Below are 20,224 nucleotides of genomic sequence, written 5' to 3' on the forward strand. Positions count from 1 at the left end.
GGGATCATGACCTGAGCCGCAGGCAGATGCTTAACTGACTGAGCCACCCAGGTGCCCCTGCTGTGCCCAAATTTTTATTGTACCTTTTGCCTTTGATGTGACATTCCTTGATAGAGAGCATGTCTGTGTGCTCATGTGTCACCTCCTTTCTTTTAGAAAAGCTGTCATGGCTTTCATTTGTTTTTCTATGAGCTTCATATATTTGGGTGTTTACCTAGACAGCCAGTTGAAATACTAACAAGTTCAGGAAGTTCTCATAATCTCTAGCTAAAAACAAAAAGCTTAAGCTGATGAAAACAAAAATCCATATGAATACCAGATTTACTAATAGCGTGGGAATTTTTTTTCTCTTTCTACCTCAAAGACATGCCATAGGATCCAACACATCAGAGTCTTCTGACTTCCTCTTGTATTTTCCTGCCTGAGAGTCCGCAAGACTTACTTTTCTAGACCTTTATTCTCATGACAGCTTCTAGTTTTCATAGATAAGTAGCTAGAGATTCTTCATCTTCATCAAACACATTAAGCAATATTTATAGCAAGATCACAATTAATAAAATGTTCCCCAGAATATGTGTGTGGATTGTATTTAAAGGAAATAGAAATAGCATTGACTTGTTTTTGTCATATAAGAGGTCTGTTTAGTAACTATATATGTGGAAAAGATCAGTGTATTTTATTCACTCAAAAGACATGCTTTGAGAGTCTACTACAGGGATCCAGCCCCTGCCTGTGTGGTGGGCGATATAATAAATGGAAACAAAATTTGGGGTCTGCCTACATATGTGCGGATGTGTGTGTGAGACAGAGAGTGATTTAGGGAGCTGAGAAGGGCGATAAGGTAACTTATGAATAGAATTGTCGAGTAGGAGTTCACTAGGTAAACAAAAAGGAAGATGGCATTCCAAACAGAGGAGCAGCTTTTGCAGAGACGAGGTATGAGACAGTAGGTAGATCCAGACCCTTCTTTGTCCCCAAGGGGACAGATGGAATTCTCCAAGGATGGGTTTTATATAACAAGCCTACAGTCCCCTCTGTGTGCTCCACTGGGTCTTTGTATTTGGCTGAGGGCCCTAGGGAGTGCTTATATCAGATGATCTTGAGGAGGCTCTGATTTGGGCTTCCTGTGAAGTTCAAAGAGCTTAGGGATGCTCCACACAGTAAGTAATATTAGTTGGGTGGGAGATGTGGGTTGTCGAGGATGGGGCTGGCTCCCACTTCATTGGGCAGCACTGAGTTCTTCTCTCCTTCCTTAGGTAAGCTGTGCCAGTGGACTGATGCCTGCCTATCTCATCCCTGTGCAAATGGAAGTACCTGTACCACTGTGGCCAACCAGTTCTCCTGCAAATGCCTCACAGGCTTCACAGGACACAAGTGTGAGACTGATGTCAATGAGTGTGACATTCCAGGACAGTGCCAGCATGGCGGCACCTGCCTCAACCTACCGGGTTCCTATCAGTGCCAATGCCCCCAGGGCTTCACAGGCCAGCACTGTGACAGCCCCTACGTGCCCTGTGCACCCTCCCCCTGTGTCAATGGTGGCACCTGCCGGCAGACAGGTGACTTCACGTTTGAATGCAACTGCCTTCCAGGTAAGAAGAGTCCCTAGTGTCCTGGGGTTGGGGGATACACCCTCAATGCAGGAGGAGGGTGGTGGGTGTGGCTCAGTTGCTCCTTCAGGAAATATTCTTTGCAGCAGGGAAAAGGGGAAGTAAGAATTTTCTGTGGGGTGGGTTGCTGGTGAGGGAAGAGTTTTATGGGCTAATAGAGTCCATAAACTGAGTAGGGGGTAATTTAACATGTCAGAGTTTATGATGATGAGTGGCTAGGAAATTGTTTATTGTCCTTTTTGGAAGAACAGCAAGAAATAAGAGAAACAGTTCTGAGAAAGATAGATAGGTTTATGGAATGGAAGGGAACACAATGAAAATTAGATGTTGAAAAATATGTGTGATTAGTAAAGTGCTTTACACTGAATTGACAGTAATACTAGGTGATCAACTTTCCTTTATGCTTTCACCTCTGAAGGAATAATAGATTATTTTCCTACCTACCTAAATGTACCCGTCTACCTTTTGTAATGTTCCCTGGGCTCCTGGCCCTCTCCATGTACCCTCTGAGACTTTGGGTAACCTTGCTCTGACTTGAAGCTAGAGAATTTTGGAACAGGGGTAGTGCTGTGTTACTCAGTGGGCACTATTTTTTTTTTTCTTTTTTTCTTTTTCGGTGGGCACTTTTTGATGCGTGCTGATAGATACGGTATGGCACAACCAGACATAATTACAAAACAGAAGCCAAGAGAAGAGCAACGTATGGGAACTTGGGTCCCAGGGTTCCGTAGAGATGGAGAAAGGAGCAAACCTGGCCAATTCTCTAACCCCTTGTAAAAAATGAGGAGGAGGCTGAAAACCAAGAATTTTGATTGGGAACAGAACACAGGCAGCTGGAGCAGATGAATTACTAAGCAACAAAGATTCTGTTTTTATACAAATATCCTTAGCCTGAAAAAAGAAGGAAAACTGTAGGGGGGAATAAAGTGCTAAGTAAGCAGAATTGCCTCAAAAAGAAGTTGTTCTAGCTACTCTTCAAAATGGGGATCTTAGATTCTGGTCTTGTGGATGTGGTTCACATATAATGATTGGATTGTGTGTTTTATCTTTTGGGGATTAAAGGTCCTATGTTGGTCCTTGGTATAAAACCAAATGGTAATTAATTCATTTCATCCAGTAAAAATTTATTGACTGCCACTTGTTTTCTGGGCACTGTGCTATGTGCTTAGAAAGGAGTGATACAAGATGCTGCCACATAATAAAAAACTTTTTACCATTTAACTGTAAGCCACAAAAACAAGCTATTAATTATATTGCTTTCAGTGTCTCTTTCAATGAAGAGTAGGTAATAAATCATTCTAGACACTAAATAAATTTTATTGACAAAATATTACTGTCATCCACATTATCTTGTAGAAGAAATAACTAAAAGGTATCTTTCTTCACTCCCAAATTTGTTGGCCATATTCTAAAGGTTAAAGAAGGAGCCAGAAATACAAACAATTTAATTTTACATATATTCTGGTACTCTAATGATCTAATAGTCTAAGTGGCTGATAATTGAGGTTAGCATGATTTATTGTTGAAAGCTAAATGTGTTTTTTCAGTTGCAAGAAAATTTTTTTAATAGTCGCCTTGAATAAGAGGTTGATTTGGCAGAGAAATACTGACGGGAAGTCAGAGAAGTCAATAAAGGAAGTTTTTAGCTAAGAGAGAGTGATTGTTCACTCCCATAGTCTCTGCATTGTTATCCATTAGCCATGATAAGAACCTTAGGGAATTCTTAGAGTGTGTCCAGGAAAGGATCTGTCAAACCAGAATAGTATCTCCTCCTTGAGAAAGGAAATAACCAGGGATTCCACAGCTGAGAGGCTGCCAGGGCTTGTGGGATGGAATAAGGAGATCTTGGCTGTCTCTTACGCTCTGCTTGTAATTGAAAGCAAGACATTTGTTTACTCACTGATGAAGTGTGTGTGTGTGTGTGTGTGTGTTGGGGTTCGGGATGGGGATGCAGGGGCGGAGAGAAGATTTGGCAAAGAGAAAACTAACATCCATTCAATGCCTTTTATGAGTTAGGCACTGTGCCAGGTACTTCTGCATCCTTTAGCTCAATTATACGAACACCTTGGGGATAGGTATTATTTTTCTAGTTTTCCTAGGTGAAATAGCTCAGGTTTGGAGATGTTAAGAGGTTTACCCAAAGTTGCACAGCTAACATGTGGTTAGGCTGAGGTCTGAAAACCAGAAAGGCTATTTCTAAAGCCTCTATGTCTTACTGCATCACACTGCACTGTTTGTCTGTCTCTGAAGGTGCTTTGAAAATGTGTGACACTTTCTTGTTAAACGCTTTAAGATGTTTGGATTAAAAAAAAAGTAGGAGATACTTTTAATTATGATCAAATACTCTTTGTTACATATCAGCCTATGTATGGCATCATACAGACATTTCAGGATAGTTAAGTAGACTAGTTCTTTCCTTTTGGGGTTTCATGATCTCAAACAGATGACATCAGCCTAGACAATGTATAAAAAGAAATTTAAAAAGAATTCAAAACAATAGACGATGCAGGATGTATTTATACAGTTTGCAAGATTTTATGCTCATTGTTTTTATGTCCCAGGTGGAGTTTGGAAAGTATTAACTTTATTTCCATATAAGGAAATAGTGCCTGGAGATGATTTTTTCTGAGAAAGTCCTTTTTGTAATGCAATACCATTCTCCTTGCCCCTCCTTCCATTGTGCTCTGCACTATTCAAGAGACTAAAATGTTACTTAAAATAAAAAACACTATCTCAATGTAAATAACACCCTTATTTGAAGGGAATCATTGTTTCAGTTCTAAAAATGGAGAAACCAAGTCAGCAGGAGGGAAAAAACGCTTGTTAGGTTATTAAGCAACTCCCAAGAGTACTTCCTGCCACATTTCAAGTCGTTGCACTTTTAATTGAGGCCTACCCTAATCACCCTATTTCAAACAGTAACCAGCTCCCTTCTCCCTTAATTATTGGCCCTGGTCGAATTTTTCTTTTCTTTTTCTGTAACACTTATCATCTGCTTAGTATATAATTTGCACTATATAATTTACTTCATTATGTCTATTGTTTATTGTCTGTCTTTTCCAAATTCTGCCGCCTCTTCCCCTCTTCGGAGTGGAAGCCAGAATCTTTGTTTTTTGAATTTTTGTTTTTGTTTGTGATGTATCCCAAGCACCCCAAAACAGTGCCAAGTTCATAATAGGCACACAAATATTTATCGACCAAGTGAGTTTAGTATAATATCATAGTATTGAGAATGTAATTTTGGTCTTTTCATTTTCTTCCTGGTATCTTACATCCTAGACTTAGTGTGCTTTCTTCTTTAGTTCTTGTGTACTCCGGTACTGGGTAAGAATTTCAGAGTCCTTTTCAACTCTGAAAGTCAGTGAACTGCACATAAGTTAGTGACTATATTCAAATGGTCAAGTTATACTTCTTTTCCTGCAAAGGACACAATAGTTACTGTGAGTTGATTTTTAAATTTTTATTGTTGAAGTGTAGTTGACATACAATGTTATATTAGTTTCAGGTGTACAACATAGTGATTTGACAGTTTTATACATTACACAGTTCTCACCACACTAAGTGTAGTCACTGTCCCTATTACAACACTATTACAGTATTAGACTATATTCCCTCTGTTGTACTTTTCACCTCCATGACGTATTTATTTTATCACTGGAAGTTTGTCTCTCTTTATCCCTCTTACCTCTTTTGCCCACCCTCCCACCTCCACCTTCTTTCTGGCAAGCACCAGTTTGTTCTCTGTATTTAAGAGTCTGTTTTGTTTTTTAGATCCCACATATAAGTGAAATGATATGGTATTTGTCTTTCTCTTTCTGACTTATTTCATTTAGCATATAATACCTTCTAGGTCCATCCATGTTGTCACAAATGGCAAGATTTCATACTTCTTATGGTTGAGTAATATGATTCTAGTATTTGAATACAGTATTTGTAAGACTCATGGAGAGGGAATTAAAACTGCAGAAAATGACCAATCTTGTGTAACAGAGAAAGAAGTGTTTCTCCATAGAGGGAAGAAAAAAGGAAAATATTCAAGAGGGAAGCAGTAGAATCAGACCAAGGAACCATATTTCATCTTCTCCTTGGACGATCAGCTGTTAATCCAGCTCCTTTGTGGGCTGCCATTAAATAAGTCTTTAGCAGAAGCACTGAAGAGAATAATTTTAACATAAGAGCAACATAGAAAATAAATTATTGGATCATTGATTCCCAGTATTTTTGCATTAGGGCAAAATAATGGGGAGCAAATGAGTTCGGCTGGTTTTGTATATATGGATACTTTAAAAAGTAGCCTGGGTAATCAGAGAACAGTGGATTGTTTGAATCTATTGGCTGTGCCTTGTGAGTTCAGTTTGATTGGCCAACCTCAATGTGCTTTATGTTTCTTTCTCTCCTATACTTCTGTGTTCCTCTATTATTTTTTTAAAAATTTCATAAAAAGCTGTCTGATCTGTCCTCTCCAAACAACAGAGGTTTATTCTTTGTGAACCACCTCTGTACTTTACAGGCTGAGTATATGTGATATCCCTATGTCATTAAAATAAAGCTTAAGCCCATTTTGTGGCTTTTGTGTCTGAGCTTAAAAACTGTTAGAAGTAATTCCCTCTTGCATTCTCATATGCAAGGGCATGTAGGTTTCTCTTGGGTATGATATTAATCATACTTTTGCAGGTTTCTCTGGAGCAGATGCAGAAATGATCATACCACTTTTCAGGGTACATTATTTTAGTTCCAGTTTTAGTTGATGTTCCTGGAAGTCTTTCCTATTCTCCTATGCTCAGTGGTTTCAACCATGGTATCTGCTTAGCTTTCTATCACCTTACCCTGCCCACTTTGCCTTTTTATACAGAAATTATTCTTTTTTTTTTTTAAAGATTTTATTTATTTATTTGACAGACAGAGATCACAAGTAGGCAGAGAGGCAGGCAGAGAGAGAGAGGGAGCAGGGTAGAAGCAGGCTCCCCGCTGAGCAGAGAGCCCGATGCGGGACTCGATCCCAGGACCCTGGGATCATGACCTGAGCCAAAGGCAGCGGCTTAACCCACTGAGCCACCCAGGCGGCCCTAGAAATTATTCTTTTTTTAAAAAAGATTTTATTTCTTTAGAGAGCGTGAGTAGGGGAGAGGCAAAGGGAGAGAGAGAGAGAAAATCTCCAGCAGACTCCACGCTGAGTGCAGAGCCTGACATGGGGCTCCATCCCATGCCCCTGAGATCATGACCCGAGCCAAAAATCAAGAGTTGGACAGTCAAGTGACTGAGCCACCCAGATGCCCTAGGACTTATTCTTTATCATGTGTCAAAGGCACCTATTTCACTGAAATGCCTTCAGTGTTCCCAATCCCCATGGGGATTGGAGACCTCTGTAAGGTCTTTTGGTAACTTGTATACCTCTAATACAGTGCTTATCAAGCTGATTGTTTATTTATTCATCTTTCCTAGTAGACACTCTCTTTTAACTCCTCCTGCCAGTATCCAACTTAGTGCATGGCACAAAATTGAGACCCAGTGAATATTTCACAAATGAATGAATTGAATGTGATAGAAAAGAGAATTATCGTATTCCATAATTTAAAAAATATATATACTGAAGTTCTTTTGATTCACCTTACTCATTTTTTTGACTTTTTTTGGTGATGAATTTAGAAGAGTGGAGATCATTAGGGAGATACCAAGAGAGGTGTCCAGGAGCAGCAGCCTGGGTGGGTGGGGGGCTCGGGGATACATGGGCCAGTCATGAAGGTCAGTGAGCTCATCTGGACCCATTTGGAGAATGAAAGGTGTGTGCCAAGAAAACAAACTGGACAGGTATGGGACCAGTTTGCTTTGGTGACATATTTCTTCTTGGGGGGTTGTAGGAGAAAATAGACTTGTAGCTCTTTTTTGCCTTTGTCCAGTTTCAGATATTCCTGGTTTTTTCCTCACTTTTTCATCCCTGTGGACTAAAGTTCCTCCAAAGGATTTTTAGCCTGGTATGAGAGAATCCTAGTTGTGTCTTCTCATCTTCCTCTTTCTGCTCTCTTCTTTTTGTCTCTCCAGAAGCCTTTCCACCCTCACACATCCCAGCATCTGAAAGTGGAAAGATACGGATGCTTTCTTGAGAGATGCTGTTCTCTGTGTGGGATGACAAGTTCAAAAAATTCTTTTCTGCTTCCCACCCTCACTGTCATCATTTATCAGTTACATTGGCCATGGTTTTATAACAGCACAGTCTTAAAATGTTCCTTCTAAGTTTAATTTTTCTCCTTTTGGCCTTTTAAGGATGTGAATTGGCTTTAAGCAGTTGACTCCTTTTAGTATGGTCACGTGAGCCTCTTTGTATATCTGCTACACCCATCCCACCCACAGGTCTGGAGACTTGTCTGTCTCCCTTTCCCCAGAACTTAAAATACATTTTTAAGAAGTCATTGCACTGCAGCTTATTCATATAAGCCTTTCCACCACCTTCCCTCCTTGGGTGGACTTTCTTACAATAATTTGCTAGCTATTTCCAAAAAGAGGTCTGTATCTCTATTTTTAAAGCATAAATCCTGTCTTAACTCTGGAGGAGAACTGATTTGGCTTGAGTTTTCTCAGACATGGGAACTTTTAACCTTAGGTTGGTTTTTCAGACTTTTACAAGGGAACTCCAGGGTCCCAGACAGCATACTGTTTGGAACTGGTTCTGTACTGGCTTCTGCCTACCAGCCATGTAAACTTAGATAAGTCAGCCATATGGCCCTCAACTTCTTCATCTGTAACATAAAAGGATTAGAGTAGATACTTTTTAAGGGCTGTTTGAGTCTATTCATATACGTTATTAGCTAATATGTATAGATCACTTATGCATCAGGCACTGTTTTCAGTGCATTCCCCCCAATAGAATAGCTTTAGTGAGATAAAATTTACATACCACGTAATTTGCTCTTTAAATTATACAATTCAAGGGCACCTGGGTGGCTCAGTGGGTTAAGCCTCTGCCTTCGGCTCAGGTCCTGGTCCTGGGGTCCTGGGATCGAACCCCGCATCGGGCTCTCTGCTTGGTGGGGAGCCTGCTTACCCCTCTCTCTCTCTACCTGCCTCTCTGCCTACTTGTGATCTCTGCCTGTCAAATAAATAAATAAAATCTTAAAAAAAGTTGTACAATTCAGTGGTTTTCAGTGTGTTCACAGATATGTGTAAACCATCACCACAATCAATTTTAGGACATTTTTGTCACTGCAGAAGGAAGCCTGTACCATCAACAGTGACATTGCGTTGGTCCTTAATTCTCCCCAGCACCGGGCAGCTACTAATCTACTTACTGTCTCTATAGATTTACTTGTTCTGGACATTTCATATAAATGGAAACATTTCTTTGACCTAATATTTTCAGAGTTCATTCATGTTATAGGAGGTATCAGTGCTTCATTCCTTTCGTGGCTCTTGAAGTATTCCATTGTAAATTTATCACATTTTCTCCCTACTTTTTAAAAATTGAGGTATAATTGACATATAATGTTATATTAGTTTCAGGTGCAAAACATTGATTCAACACATTTTATTTATCCATTCACTATTAATTGACATTTTGGGCTGCTTCTGCTTTTTTGGTGATTATGAATAATGCCTCTGTGAACATTCTTAAACAAGTTTTTGTGTGGACATATATTTTCATTTCTCCGGTCTATATTTAAGGGAGGAATTTCTGGGTGATATGGTAATGCTGTTTAACCTTTTCAGGAATTGGCAGTCTGTTCCAAAGTGGGTGCACTCCTTTACATTTCAACCAGCAGTATATGAAGATTCCAGTTTCTCCACATCCTCTCCAACACTTGTTATTGTCTGTTTTTTTGATTATGGCCATCTGAGTTGGTGTGAGATGACATCTCATTGCAGTTTTGATAGGCATTTCTGTGATGGCTAGTGATGTTGAGCATCTTTTCATGTGCTTATGGCCATTTGTATATCACCTTTGGAGAAATGTCTATTCAGATCCTTTACCCATTTTATAATGGGTTATTTGCCTTTTTATTATTATATTATTTATACTATATTTTTATTATTGCTGTAAGTGTTCTTTATCTATCCTGGATACAAGTCTCTTATCAGATAAATGATTCATAATTATTTTCTCTCATCCTGTGGGCTGTCTTTTCACTCTCTTGATGGTATCTTTTGAAGCCCAAATATTTTTAATTTTGATGAAGTCCAAACTTTCCAATTTTTATTTAGTTGCTTGTGCTTTTGTTCATATTTATGAAAGCTTTGCCTAGCCCAAGTCACAGAGAGTCACTACTATGTTTTCTTATGAGAGTCTTATAATTTTAACTCCTAGATTTTAAGTAATTTTTGTGTTATGATCTGGGAAAGAGATCCAATTTATTCTTTTGCCTATAGATGTTCAGTTGTCCCAGCACCATTTACTGAATTAAGTGCTCTGTATATCTAATTTATTCTTTATATTAATCCTTTGTGGTAGACCCTGTTAATTCCCCCAGAGAGGAAAGAAAGTTTCAGCATCTTGCCCCTGTTCACTCACCTACTGCATATGAAAGTTGATTGTTGAACCTAGGCCCCTCGAGGCCATGCTTTAATCATGAATTAACTCTTAGCAACCTGCTTTCTTACCTACTTGCCTTTGACAGGGAAGAACTACCTTGAAAATAGTCATAAAAAGAAAACATATTATTTCTTATTGTTGTGGTTATGCTGAAATGCTTCTGCTTTCTTAATCTGTCTGTGGTTGGTGAATTCAGTTAGTTGTAGCATTGGCTAATAAAAATTTAGGGTCACAGTTTCAATTCCTAGTAGTTTGGCTACCAGGGCTTTATCACCTCCCTGACACTATAGTCAACCATATTAGTCTTAGTCACCAGAGAGATCAAGTTACCAGTTCCAGAATACCACTAGACCACACAGGTTCCAGCAGTGGTGGGCCAGGAGCCCTATTTCCCTCCCACACTCTAAAACTTTATCTTTAACTTTTCTAAGGAATGTTTTCATAAAGAGCGCTAGGGTAGGAGCAAAGACCTCAGTTTTTGTTCAGCCACTGCTACTTGGTGGATCTGTAGATTTGCCCTTACTTCATCTTAATTATGGGTGGGCTTAAACCAGAATTTTCTGAGTCAGTCCACTTGTAAGATTTTCATACAATTAAACAGATATATGAGTAATATGATAAATTTTTAAAAACCTGAGTCTATAAAAATTTTCAGTCTTTCTCAAGCTTACTTAGTGATTTATCTGCTAGAATGGACTGAATACTGAATTCCTAGAGAAATCAAATTCTCCTTAGTCAAGCTTTCAATTATCCCTATCTTCTGTGAATTGATTTTCTTTGGTGTCAGTAAAAAAAAAAATTTTTTTTTTTTTGCCACTTAGTTTATATGCATTTACATGACTGCCACTTTGAAGAGAAACCAGCCATGTTGCAGTGTAACAAAGCAGATAATAGAATATCATCACAGTGGCTTGTGGTAGGAATGAATAAAGCAAGGTGTGATTGCTGTCTGTCCCACTCACCAGGCTGTAATTACCCCCAAAAGTAGGGACATTCTATCTTTTTTACTCACGGTTAAATCCCCAGTGCGTAGTATAAGACCCAGTAAATGTTTTGAGCAAGAGAAGAACCTTAGGGACATTTTGAGGAGGCCATACTATATTTCAAATAGGAGAATGATCAGTTGAACATTCAGTTTTAAAGTTGGTAGTCTTCTGTCTTAATAGCTAAGGGATTTGGTAGCCAAGGAGAAAGAAAGGAAAAAGCTCAATATGTAAATTACAGAGAAACACACTGGGTAGTTAGGGTGAAGTTTGGTGTGTTGGTAAAAACAAAAAAATCAAGAGGAAGGAAGTAATGCCGTAAATGTGGAGAGGAAGTTGAAGAATTTGAAGTGTTGGTAAGTTAAGTTTAATTAATAATAATGCCACCCCATTTTCAGATAGCTTTTTATGTTTATGATGTACTTTATTCATGATATGGCACTTACAACAACCTAGAAAGGCAGGTTGGACCGGTGGATTGAGCCTCATTTTACAGATGAGGAAGCTAATTCAGTTTGTAATTTACCATGTGTTAAATAGCTTATAGGCAGTGAGATTGAAACTTGACCCATATATTTAGACTGCTCAGTATTTTTCTTATGTTCCCTACCCCCACCTAGTTTTCCCAAGCAAACATCCTAAGAAGAAAGTAAATGAGTTTAAATTTAATTAAGTGATCTTTTATCTATTCTTCCCATTAATCTGGGATGGAGCTGGGGAAAATCTAACTTCCCCCTCCCCTGCTTTTTTTTAAAGAATCAGTGAATAGTCGTCTAAGTACACATTTATCTTCACTGGGATTTTATTTCATAAAAACACTTTGAAATACTTGTGAGGTAACTGTGAAGGCATGTCATTGGCATAATGAGTCACTTTGTCTAGCTTCTCTTGAGGCAAGAGAAGACGGAAGATTGGGCAATTTTTTTTGTATGGTGAGTCCTGGGTTGACCATATGCTGGCTACTGAACTGAAATAATGAAGTAGGTCCGTTCTGAGGACCATGTTCTGATCACTTACTTCAGCATGAGAATTCATTATTTTTTCTTGTTCTTCTCTATCCAGGTTTTGAAGGGATCACCTGTGAGCGGAATATTGATGACTGCCCTAACCACAAGTGTCAGAATGGAGGGGTTTGTGTGGATGGGGTTAATACTTACAACTGCCGCTGCCCCCCTCAGTGGACAGGTATGCACACTGTGGTAAATCAGTTAGAGCATGGCATGAATTGGTAACCAGAGGCAGGCTCTTATTGAAGTGGACATCTTTTACAAGGGTCTCTGTGCTACATCATTGGGTAGAGTGCTAACCCCATATGTTCTTCTATGCTCATTTCAAGAATAATATTTTCACAGATATGACTTAGTACCTCAGCACCACACTAAGGTGCTATGGCAGATATGAGAGAAGAGCACTACTGACAGACTCCGAGGTCTGGGAAAAGCAACATGTTGCCTAGGATATAGCAAATACTTAATACATATTTGAGAGGAAAAGAACACAATTAACTATGAAAATATAAATGTTCTTACCACACTTACAAAAAAATAGGTACTATGCAAGGAATTGATGTGTTCACTAATCTTATTGTAATCATTTTGCTACACATGCTATAAACATATCAAATCATCACATTGTATACTTTATTTTTTCACAATGTATTCTTTAAATTTATACAGTGTTATATGTCAAAAATATCTCAGTAAAGCTGGAAAAAAAACTACAACTTATTAAGTTTCAGTATAGTATCAAAGAATAATAATTATATGAAAAGGCTATTAAAATACTCTTCTTTGTTCCAACCCAAAAGTGAAAATATAAGTTATATACACTACAAGAGTTCAGAGCTTATTCATGGAAAAAAATCTATCTTATTGCCATGTCCTATAATTATGCAAAGGGTTGGGCAGGCACCTTTGATGACATTATATTTAATGTCATCATTAAAGAATCTACGTTTCTATTTTTTTCCTTTTTTGTATTCCTTTTTGCACATAGGGCAAGAATAAATTTTTCAGCCTCAGACATTATTCTTGCTTAATTTTACAACCTCTTGAAGTATCTGCTGTTGTCTTAGGCAGATTTTCCACTTATTTTTGAAGGTTAAGTGATTTTATGCAGACATTTGGTTCTAATTTCTGTTTATATCTATTTATCTAACTGAAAGTGGAAACAATTAAGAACTGATTAAGTGACTAAGAACTAAGCCTTTTTGAGAGAACTTGATTTAATGTGGAAACCCAAGAATAAGTTAATGTTATAAGGAAGAAACTTAAGGAGTGCCTGGGTGGCTCAGTTGGTTAAGTGGCTGCCTTGGCTTGGGTCATGATCCCAGAGTCCTGGGATAGAGGCCCATATCAGGCTCCCTGTCTGAGGGGCAGCCTGCTTCTCTTTCTCCACTGCTTGTGCTCTCTTACGAGTGCTCTCAAGTAAATAAATAAAATCTTTAAAAAAAGAAAAAGAAGGAAACTTGAGCACCAGTGAGGGATTTGCCCAGCAAAGAAGTCTTGATGTTGGATTGCTGACATTACTACCTGGTATTCTTTAGAATCTCCAAGTTGCTTTCCCTTATCTGTAGGAGCTAATTATTTAGAGTACTCTTTAGAGCTGAACACTATGAATATGAAAATAAAGGGTTTAAAGCGTCGGTTACATGATTTCCTGGAAGGGCACACATTTCTGATTTTAATCTCCAAGCTCTCCTTTTAAATACTTTTCCACTGGGTTTCTCTGGAATTGGACTTCCGTAGCATTTCTTCTTGGTGTCTTGATTCTGGGACTTTACTCCCAACACTCTGCACTTTCTGTCATATTCTCTCTTCTCTTTAGCTTTTGCCATTTCTCTGATAGATTTTTTTTTCAGAGGCCATTTTTCTTTTCAACTCAAAAAAATTACTGTGAAGTTCATTACTTGACAGTAATAACTGAAAGGATTTAAATTTTTCTCTTTTTAATGATCCTTACAGTGGTATTAGACAGGATAAGATGCTTATTAGGAACTTGACCCCATGTTGTACATGGTACTAGGAGTTCTGATGCCAATGAAGATTAAATGATGTGGTGATTTCATTGCTGAGTTTTCTTTGATGCTATACTCCCTTTCCTGCTTTGGTATTTATTAGGAAGGTGCATTCTTAGGGAAAGCTATCCCAGTGAAATGATATTTTATCAAAATTTCTTATACCAGAATGTTTAATAAGTATCTCTTTTTAGGAAAGTCCTTTTAACATGTTTCTTTCTCCGTGTGTTTTTATATTTTCTAGAAAGGATAGCAGACTTTGGGGTAAGTTTAATGTGGCAGTATTTATTTCTTTTGATCTGCTGTCATTTGAAGTGACTCTCAGTCTTTGGCTTCCTACCACACCTCTTTTCACTCATGCAGATTCTTTGATTTCCAGTGTTTTTTACTGTCCACATCACTAACAGGATCAAGTCCGAGGTCCTTTCTCGGCTGTATGAATTCCTTCCTGGCCTCAACCCTGTTTGCTTCTCCAGTCTTCTCATGAATCCAAAAGCAGTTCTCCTGTATCTACTGCATCCTGTGTCTTCACTCACAGCATTCCTTTTCCACAGATTTTCCTTTTCTGTTCCTCTCCTTGTTATAGGCAGCCTCATCAGTTTTACCTGCCTGGCTCAGATCAAGTGGCTGCCCCTTCAGGGAACTTTCCGTGACCTCTCTCCAGGCTGAGCTGGGTATTGTCCTCTGGATTCCCTTACTGCATTGTACATTCCTCAGTGATAATGCTCACCACTTTAATATTGGCATTATTATATGCTTGAAGTGAGGGAAATACCGAGTTATAGAATGACAACTGTTGTTGGTGATACCAGTTACTACTGCTCTCTACACACCTTTGTTCTCAGTAGCATACAGCTGAACTGTTTGCCATCCCAGCCCTCACGTCATTCTGAAAAGAATAGAGAAAAAATTGGGAGTCATAGGATTCCTCTTTCTACTGATATCAGAGCTATAAATTCAGATTAGTATTTTTTGCTTTATACAAATTAAAGAAATGAGTGGGCTAGAGGCTGGGAGTTAACTAATGTTTGTTGGTAACCAAATACTGTTCTAATTACAATGTTTTATTTTGTGTAATCTTTGTGATAATTGTATTGGGGTAGAGTTTATTAAATATCCTTTTTACAAATGACGATGGATATACAGAGGGGTTAAACAGTTTACTCTAGGCACAAAGTGGTTGGGTCAGGGTTTGAATCTAGCTTTGTTGAACCCCAAGTCTGTGCTCAAATCTGTGGTCTTTTTCTATACAAATTGACTCTGGATTGTCCTTTATTTTTTATTTTTTAAGAATTTTGAATCTTTTTAATAGACAACGTTCAACTTATAATTTTATTATTCTAGGATGTGGTGATTTATTTTTTACCTTTTTTTCCATTTTAGATATTTTCCTGGTTACTTTGGAATCAGAAGTCAATATTGAATGAATATTTTATATTCAGTCTGGAGATTTTTTCAAAAGCCTTTTTGCAACTTTATTCAGACTTCCCCATACAATTCCCAGCTATAGAATTGAAGCATGAACTGTTTGGTCTGGCTTTTGACACAATGGAAAAAGAAGGGTTGAGTTAGTCTACTAGGAAGAAGTGAAGTTGCCAGGTATCTGAAAAAGAATGAAAGGGATTATATAGCTGAAGAAACTAGGTATCAGTTTGAAATAAAGGAGATTTGTGAATTTGCCACTTTTTAATCAAGTTTTTTGTTTTAATTCCTGTATAGTTAACATATAGCATTATATTTGTAAGTTTTTAGTGATAGGCACTATGTTGTTTTATAAATACATATGCAGAGAAGATTTAGTCTTTAGTAGCAAGTTTTGGGCTTCAAGATGACCAGAAATTTTTTCCGAGTCTTTCATGGTTTGATTTGGGATAAATGAGTCAGCTTCCTTTTCTTCAGAAGGCTTTATTTGCTATCCAGGGAACTAATATCTCTTAGTTACTTTACTGGGGTATTGGGAGAATAAATGGTGCAATAAAAAAACCTCTTAAGCCTTTCATTTATCATGTAAATTAAATTACATTAATTGTAATTATAAATTATACTTACAGCTGTAAATTGCACTTACCATGTAAAACATTCCAGATCTATGCTGTTTGATATCATAGTCGTTAGCCGTATTTTGCCAGTGAGTATCTGAAGTGTGACGGGTCAAATTGAGATGCGCCACAGCTGTAAAATACCTGATTTTGAAGACTCAGTATGCAAAACAAAAGCAAAATGTCTCAGTAACAATGTTTTAAATTTGGGTTTAGACTCTACAGTGATAGTGTTTTGGATGTATTGAGTTAAATAAAATATGATATTAAAGTTGATTCCATCAGTTTCTTTTTCTTTTAAGTGCTACCAGAAAATTTTAAATGAAATCTGTATATCTCATGATATATATATATATATATATTTTTTTTTTATGTCATGATATTTTTAGTGGACAGAACTACTTTAGGTCTGAAGATGTTCTATAGGTATTAGCACAGCTGCTACCGTAGAAGTATCCTCTCTGATCCCGGGTGATAGAGGGGTAGGTTCGCAGTTGTTTGTGTAGGGGGGGCCTTGGGTTTGTCTCACTAGAAGAAGGCATGTTGCCCTTGTTCTGGTGTGGTTTCCACATCAGTTATGGACAGGACTGTGTTCTGATCTGGTCTTTTCACCTGACATGGCCATCCAGAACAGTATTCAAAAGATACCACTCTTCTAGATGAGCTAAAGGCCAGGTGGAAGAAATCAACTGGTATTGGGATTTGGGCAAAAATGGTTTACCTTTTTTATAGGAATTTTGTTAAAGAGATGTCTGAGTAGTTGGATGTTCCTTTAGGAAATGGAAATAAACCTAAGGATTTGATGAAGCCTGAGCACAAAAGTCTATATTATTACTGTATTAGGCCCCAAGCCATCATATGAGAGAAGTTCTGCTCTGGCAACCAGAGAACCAACTTAAGAGAAAAAAAAAGTTATAAAAGGCTCCCAAATTAATTAAAGCAGTGTAGATTAATGTTTTGTCTACATAGATTGTTATTTGAATTTTCTTTTCTTTTTTTTTTTTTTTGAATTTTCTTTTTAAAGGTTCATTTCCTTCAGAATTAAAGTTGCCTCTAAACTCAACTCACAAATTCCTCTCTGGCAGCTTTTGGTTTGGGTTCACTCCTAGGGCAGACGTGATTTATTTTCCTGTGCTTGTTATTAACCCAGAAATGTAATTTTAGCTTGGGCTTGGAATAGTGCTTTGGGACGCTAAGCAGAAGTGAACAATGGAAGTTAGGTGGACATGAGTCTAATAAAACCAACCACATTTTCTCTCAGCTCTCCTTTTTATAACTGATGAGCCCAAAGAGTTGGTTAAGATTCCCTTGACTGTCGGTTGCTCCAATTTCAGTAAAAATTTTTTGGCATGAATCAGCAAGTACATACTGCCAGAGGTGGTGCACTAGCTGCTGTGTCTGGGAACGAAGTCTTTTTGTGGCACTATTTTGATTTTGAACTAGATGCCTCATCTAGTGACAAGCTGTTCCCTAGGATGAGGCTTTGTTACAACCACTTTTCTGTTTTTTAAATACTATAGGAATGTAGGCTTTTGGTTGAGAGTGGAAACTATTTATATCTGGGGCTGCAAAACTATTCTCATTTGTATTCTGCATGGAGGAATGTGAAAATATATCTCCCATTTCAGTTTCTCTGCTGTGAACTCGATTGTGAGGACTTGATAAAAGTCTGTTTTCTGGAATTTTGCTTCACCCAATTTCAGTTTGCTATCAGTTGGGCAGACTGCCAGAATGCTAACCTGAAGTACCCTCATCCTAAAGGTCCCAGAGTTGATGGGTGGTCATGTTGGTGTGAACAGGGGTGAGTGGTTAGGATAGCCCCCCACAAAATATAGGAGGTGAGACTGAGGGATCTTTTGTGCTCTTGTGGTCCATGACTCAATGTCTGACTTTGGCTACATTCCAGGCAAGATCTAGTTTCATTCCATAGCTTTTCAAGCCCCTGCAGAATTGTTGTAAGGTAGCTTCAATAACATATTTATTGAATAACTCACTGTTATATCCAGTATACTATGCTGGATGCTGTAAGAGACACAAAGAAGGAATAAATCAATTCTTTTAAGGATTGTCAGATTCACTAGGAAGAAAGAAGAAAGTCTACACGTAACCATATAGGAGGTAGAAACTATAAATGAACTTGAGTTTGGATAGAAATTGGGGGCCATCTAAGTACTTGGTTGGATGAAGGGGAAATAGAGCAGAGTTAACTTCTGTTTTGAATCTGTGTAATAAGAGAATGTAGGTTCTATTGACAGAGATAGAGAAATGGGCTAAATATCCTGGTGAGTTTGAGGTGAGTTTTCCAAGAGAAAAGCACGTTAACACCCAGAAGGTCAGATTAGAGGTAAGGGCTCTAGACTCAGATTTTGAGTCTCTTTTTGGTTGCTCTCAGAATGTATCTGTCTGTAAGGGAAAGTGCGTGGTGTGAGAGAAACAGAGAGTTTGGACCTAAATTGTGAGTAATGTCCACACTTCAGAAAATGGAGGAAGAAAGGAACCCAAAGAAGGAAGGTGAGAGAAAGGGATGTCTGTGAGTTGGAAAGCTCTGCCATGACAGCATCCCTGAGCCAGGGGCTGCATTTTAAGACTGTGCCCTTGCCTCAACTCTGCATGCCTCTCTGGTACAATCTGTGGTATTTTACCACTGTTCCTGGTTTATATGCTTACCTCACCTGAGGAGGCTTTCAGCCTCTGGAGAATGGGGGTGGTGTTATTTATTTTGGCATTCTTGGGACCAATTTTAACAAATAGTAGTTATTGAGTGAATGACAAAGAAGAGACTAAAATAAGAATGGTAACTATAAAGAGTTAATCAAAATTTTTGAGGTCATGGGAATCCTCTAATACGTAGTTTCAATATTAAGGAGAGAAGAATGCCAAATTGCAAAGGGTTAAATTAGGAAAAAAGTGGGTGTTGAGGAAGGAGGAACAGGAGTGGTTATAGATCACTTATGCAAGATTTTGTACAGCTAAAAGAGAGAGAAATGCAGGTAAGTAGCCACAGGGGACAGAAACTTCATTCATGTGACCGACCATAGCCCCTTGGCTGGACTGAGTTAAGGCAGCTAGAAGAGGGTTGGTTAATGAACTGGGTTATTATTTAGGAGGGCTTGACTCTTACAAGTGTTAGTGGGGGATAATTAGGTGAAATCATTGTTGGGAATGGGGAAAGAGGAAGACAGGAAGTTACAGTCAGAGTAGAATACCAAATTTGAGATCTTGCAGTTGGAATAATGGATCCAAATGTGATCCAGAATGTGAGTGTGCTTGTGATATGGAGCCGATGTGGAAGCTGTTGAGTTGAGAAAAGTAAAGAACTCTTGGCTTGGATGACCTTATTAGTCCTCAACCTAGATATTAATTTCATGGGAAATGGGAAAGGAAAGAGTGAGAAGATCAAAAGTCATGTGTTTAAGTCTTTCAAGGAGCTGGAAATTGGTCCATGAAGACAACAGATAGAGCTGAGATTATTTAAATTATAGTATTTAGTGTTTTCTTAAAAAATATACATGTTTAGAAAAATGTGGATTTGAATCCATCTCTGTTTTTTAGTGTCAAAAGTAAAACTGCATGTACTCATCCCCTCTTAGGTAAGATGAATAGTCATGCATTTGGTTCTCTTATATCTTCTTTTCATTCTCCAGATTTTGTTAATATGATCTGGGATTTAAAAATTCATACCATAGGATTGCTATTGAATTTTAAAATTTTATGTATTTTCTTTAAAAAATATTCTTGATATTTACATTGCTTTATAATCTAGTTTATAATATTTTGGACTTAATTCTATATGTAACTTGTTTTGTGTTAACTACCAGAACATTTATATAACAACCTTTTCATTCCTGGATTCTTTATTTTGATTTATTTTTTCAGTCAAGTGAATGCATCTTGGAGTAATTTTTTTTCACCAGAAAAGTTGCACATTGGCCTATCTTCAGAGCTCTTAGATATTTGAAAAATATCTTTTGATTTAGTTGCCCTCATACACAAATGGCATCTTGTCTGGATATTGAATTCTTGAATCACAAGTCAATCTTGCCAGGTTCCTAGAC

The 20,224-nt window shown here is 37.9% G+C and overlaps 1 protein-coding gene across 4 annotated transcripts in view; it reads left to right on the forward strand.

Moving 5' to 3' along the window:
• The window catches only part of NOTCH2 (notch receptor 2), a 169,941-nt gene that overhangs the window by 78,011 nt on the left and 71,706 nt on the right, over positions 1 to 20,224 (forward strand). For 2 of the 4 annotated variants that reach the window (XM_046005562.1, XM_046005571.1), the window contains exons 4-5: positions 1,257 to 1,592; positions 12,177 to 12,299. In XM_046005562.1, coding sequence (XP_045861518.1) covers positions 1,257 to 1,592; positions 12,177 to 12,299 — 459 coding nt within the window. Of the gene's footprint in view, positions 1 to 1,256; positions 1,593 to 12,176; positions 12,300 to 14,374; positions 14,395 to 15,513; positions 16,446 to 20,224 lie in introns of those variants that run through there. The other 2 variants (XM_046005580.1, XM_046005589.1) reach the window with 2 other exon arrangements.

The sequence above is a fragment of the Meles meles genome, chromosome 1, assembly GCF_922984935.1.
Source record: "Meles meles chromosome 1, mMelMel3.1 paternal haplotype, whole genome shotgun sequence".
Lineage (NCBI taxonomy): Eukaryota > Metazoa > Chordata > Mammalia > Carnivora > Mustelidae > Meles > Meles meles.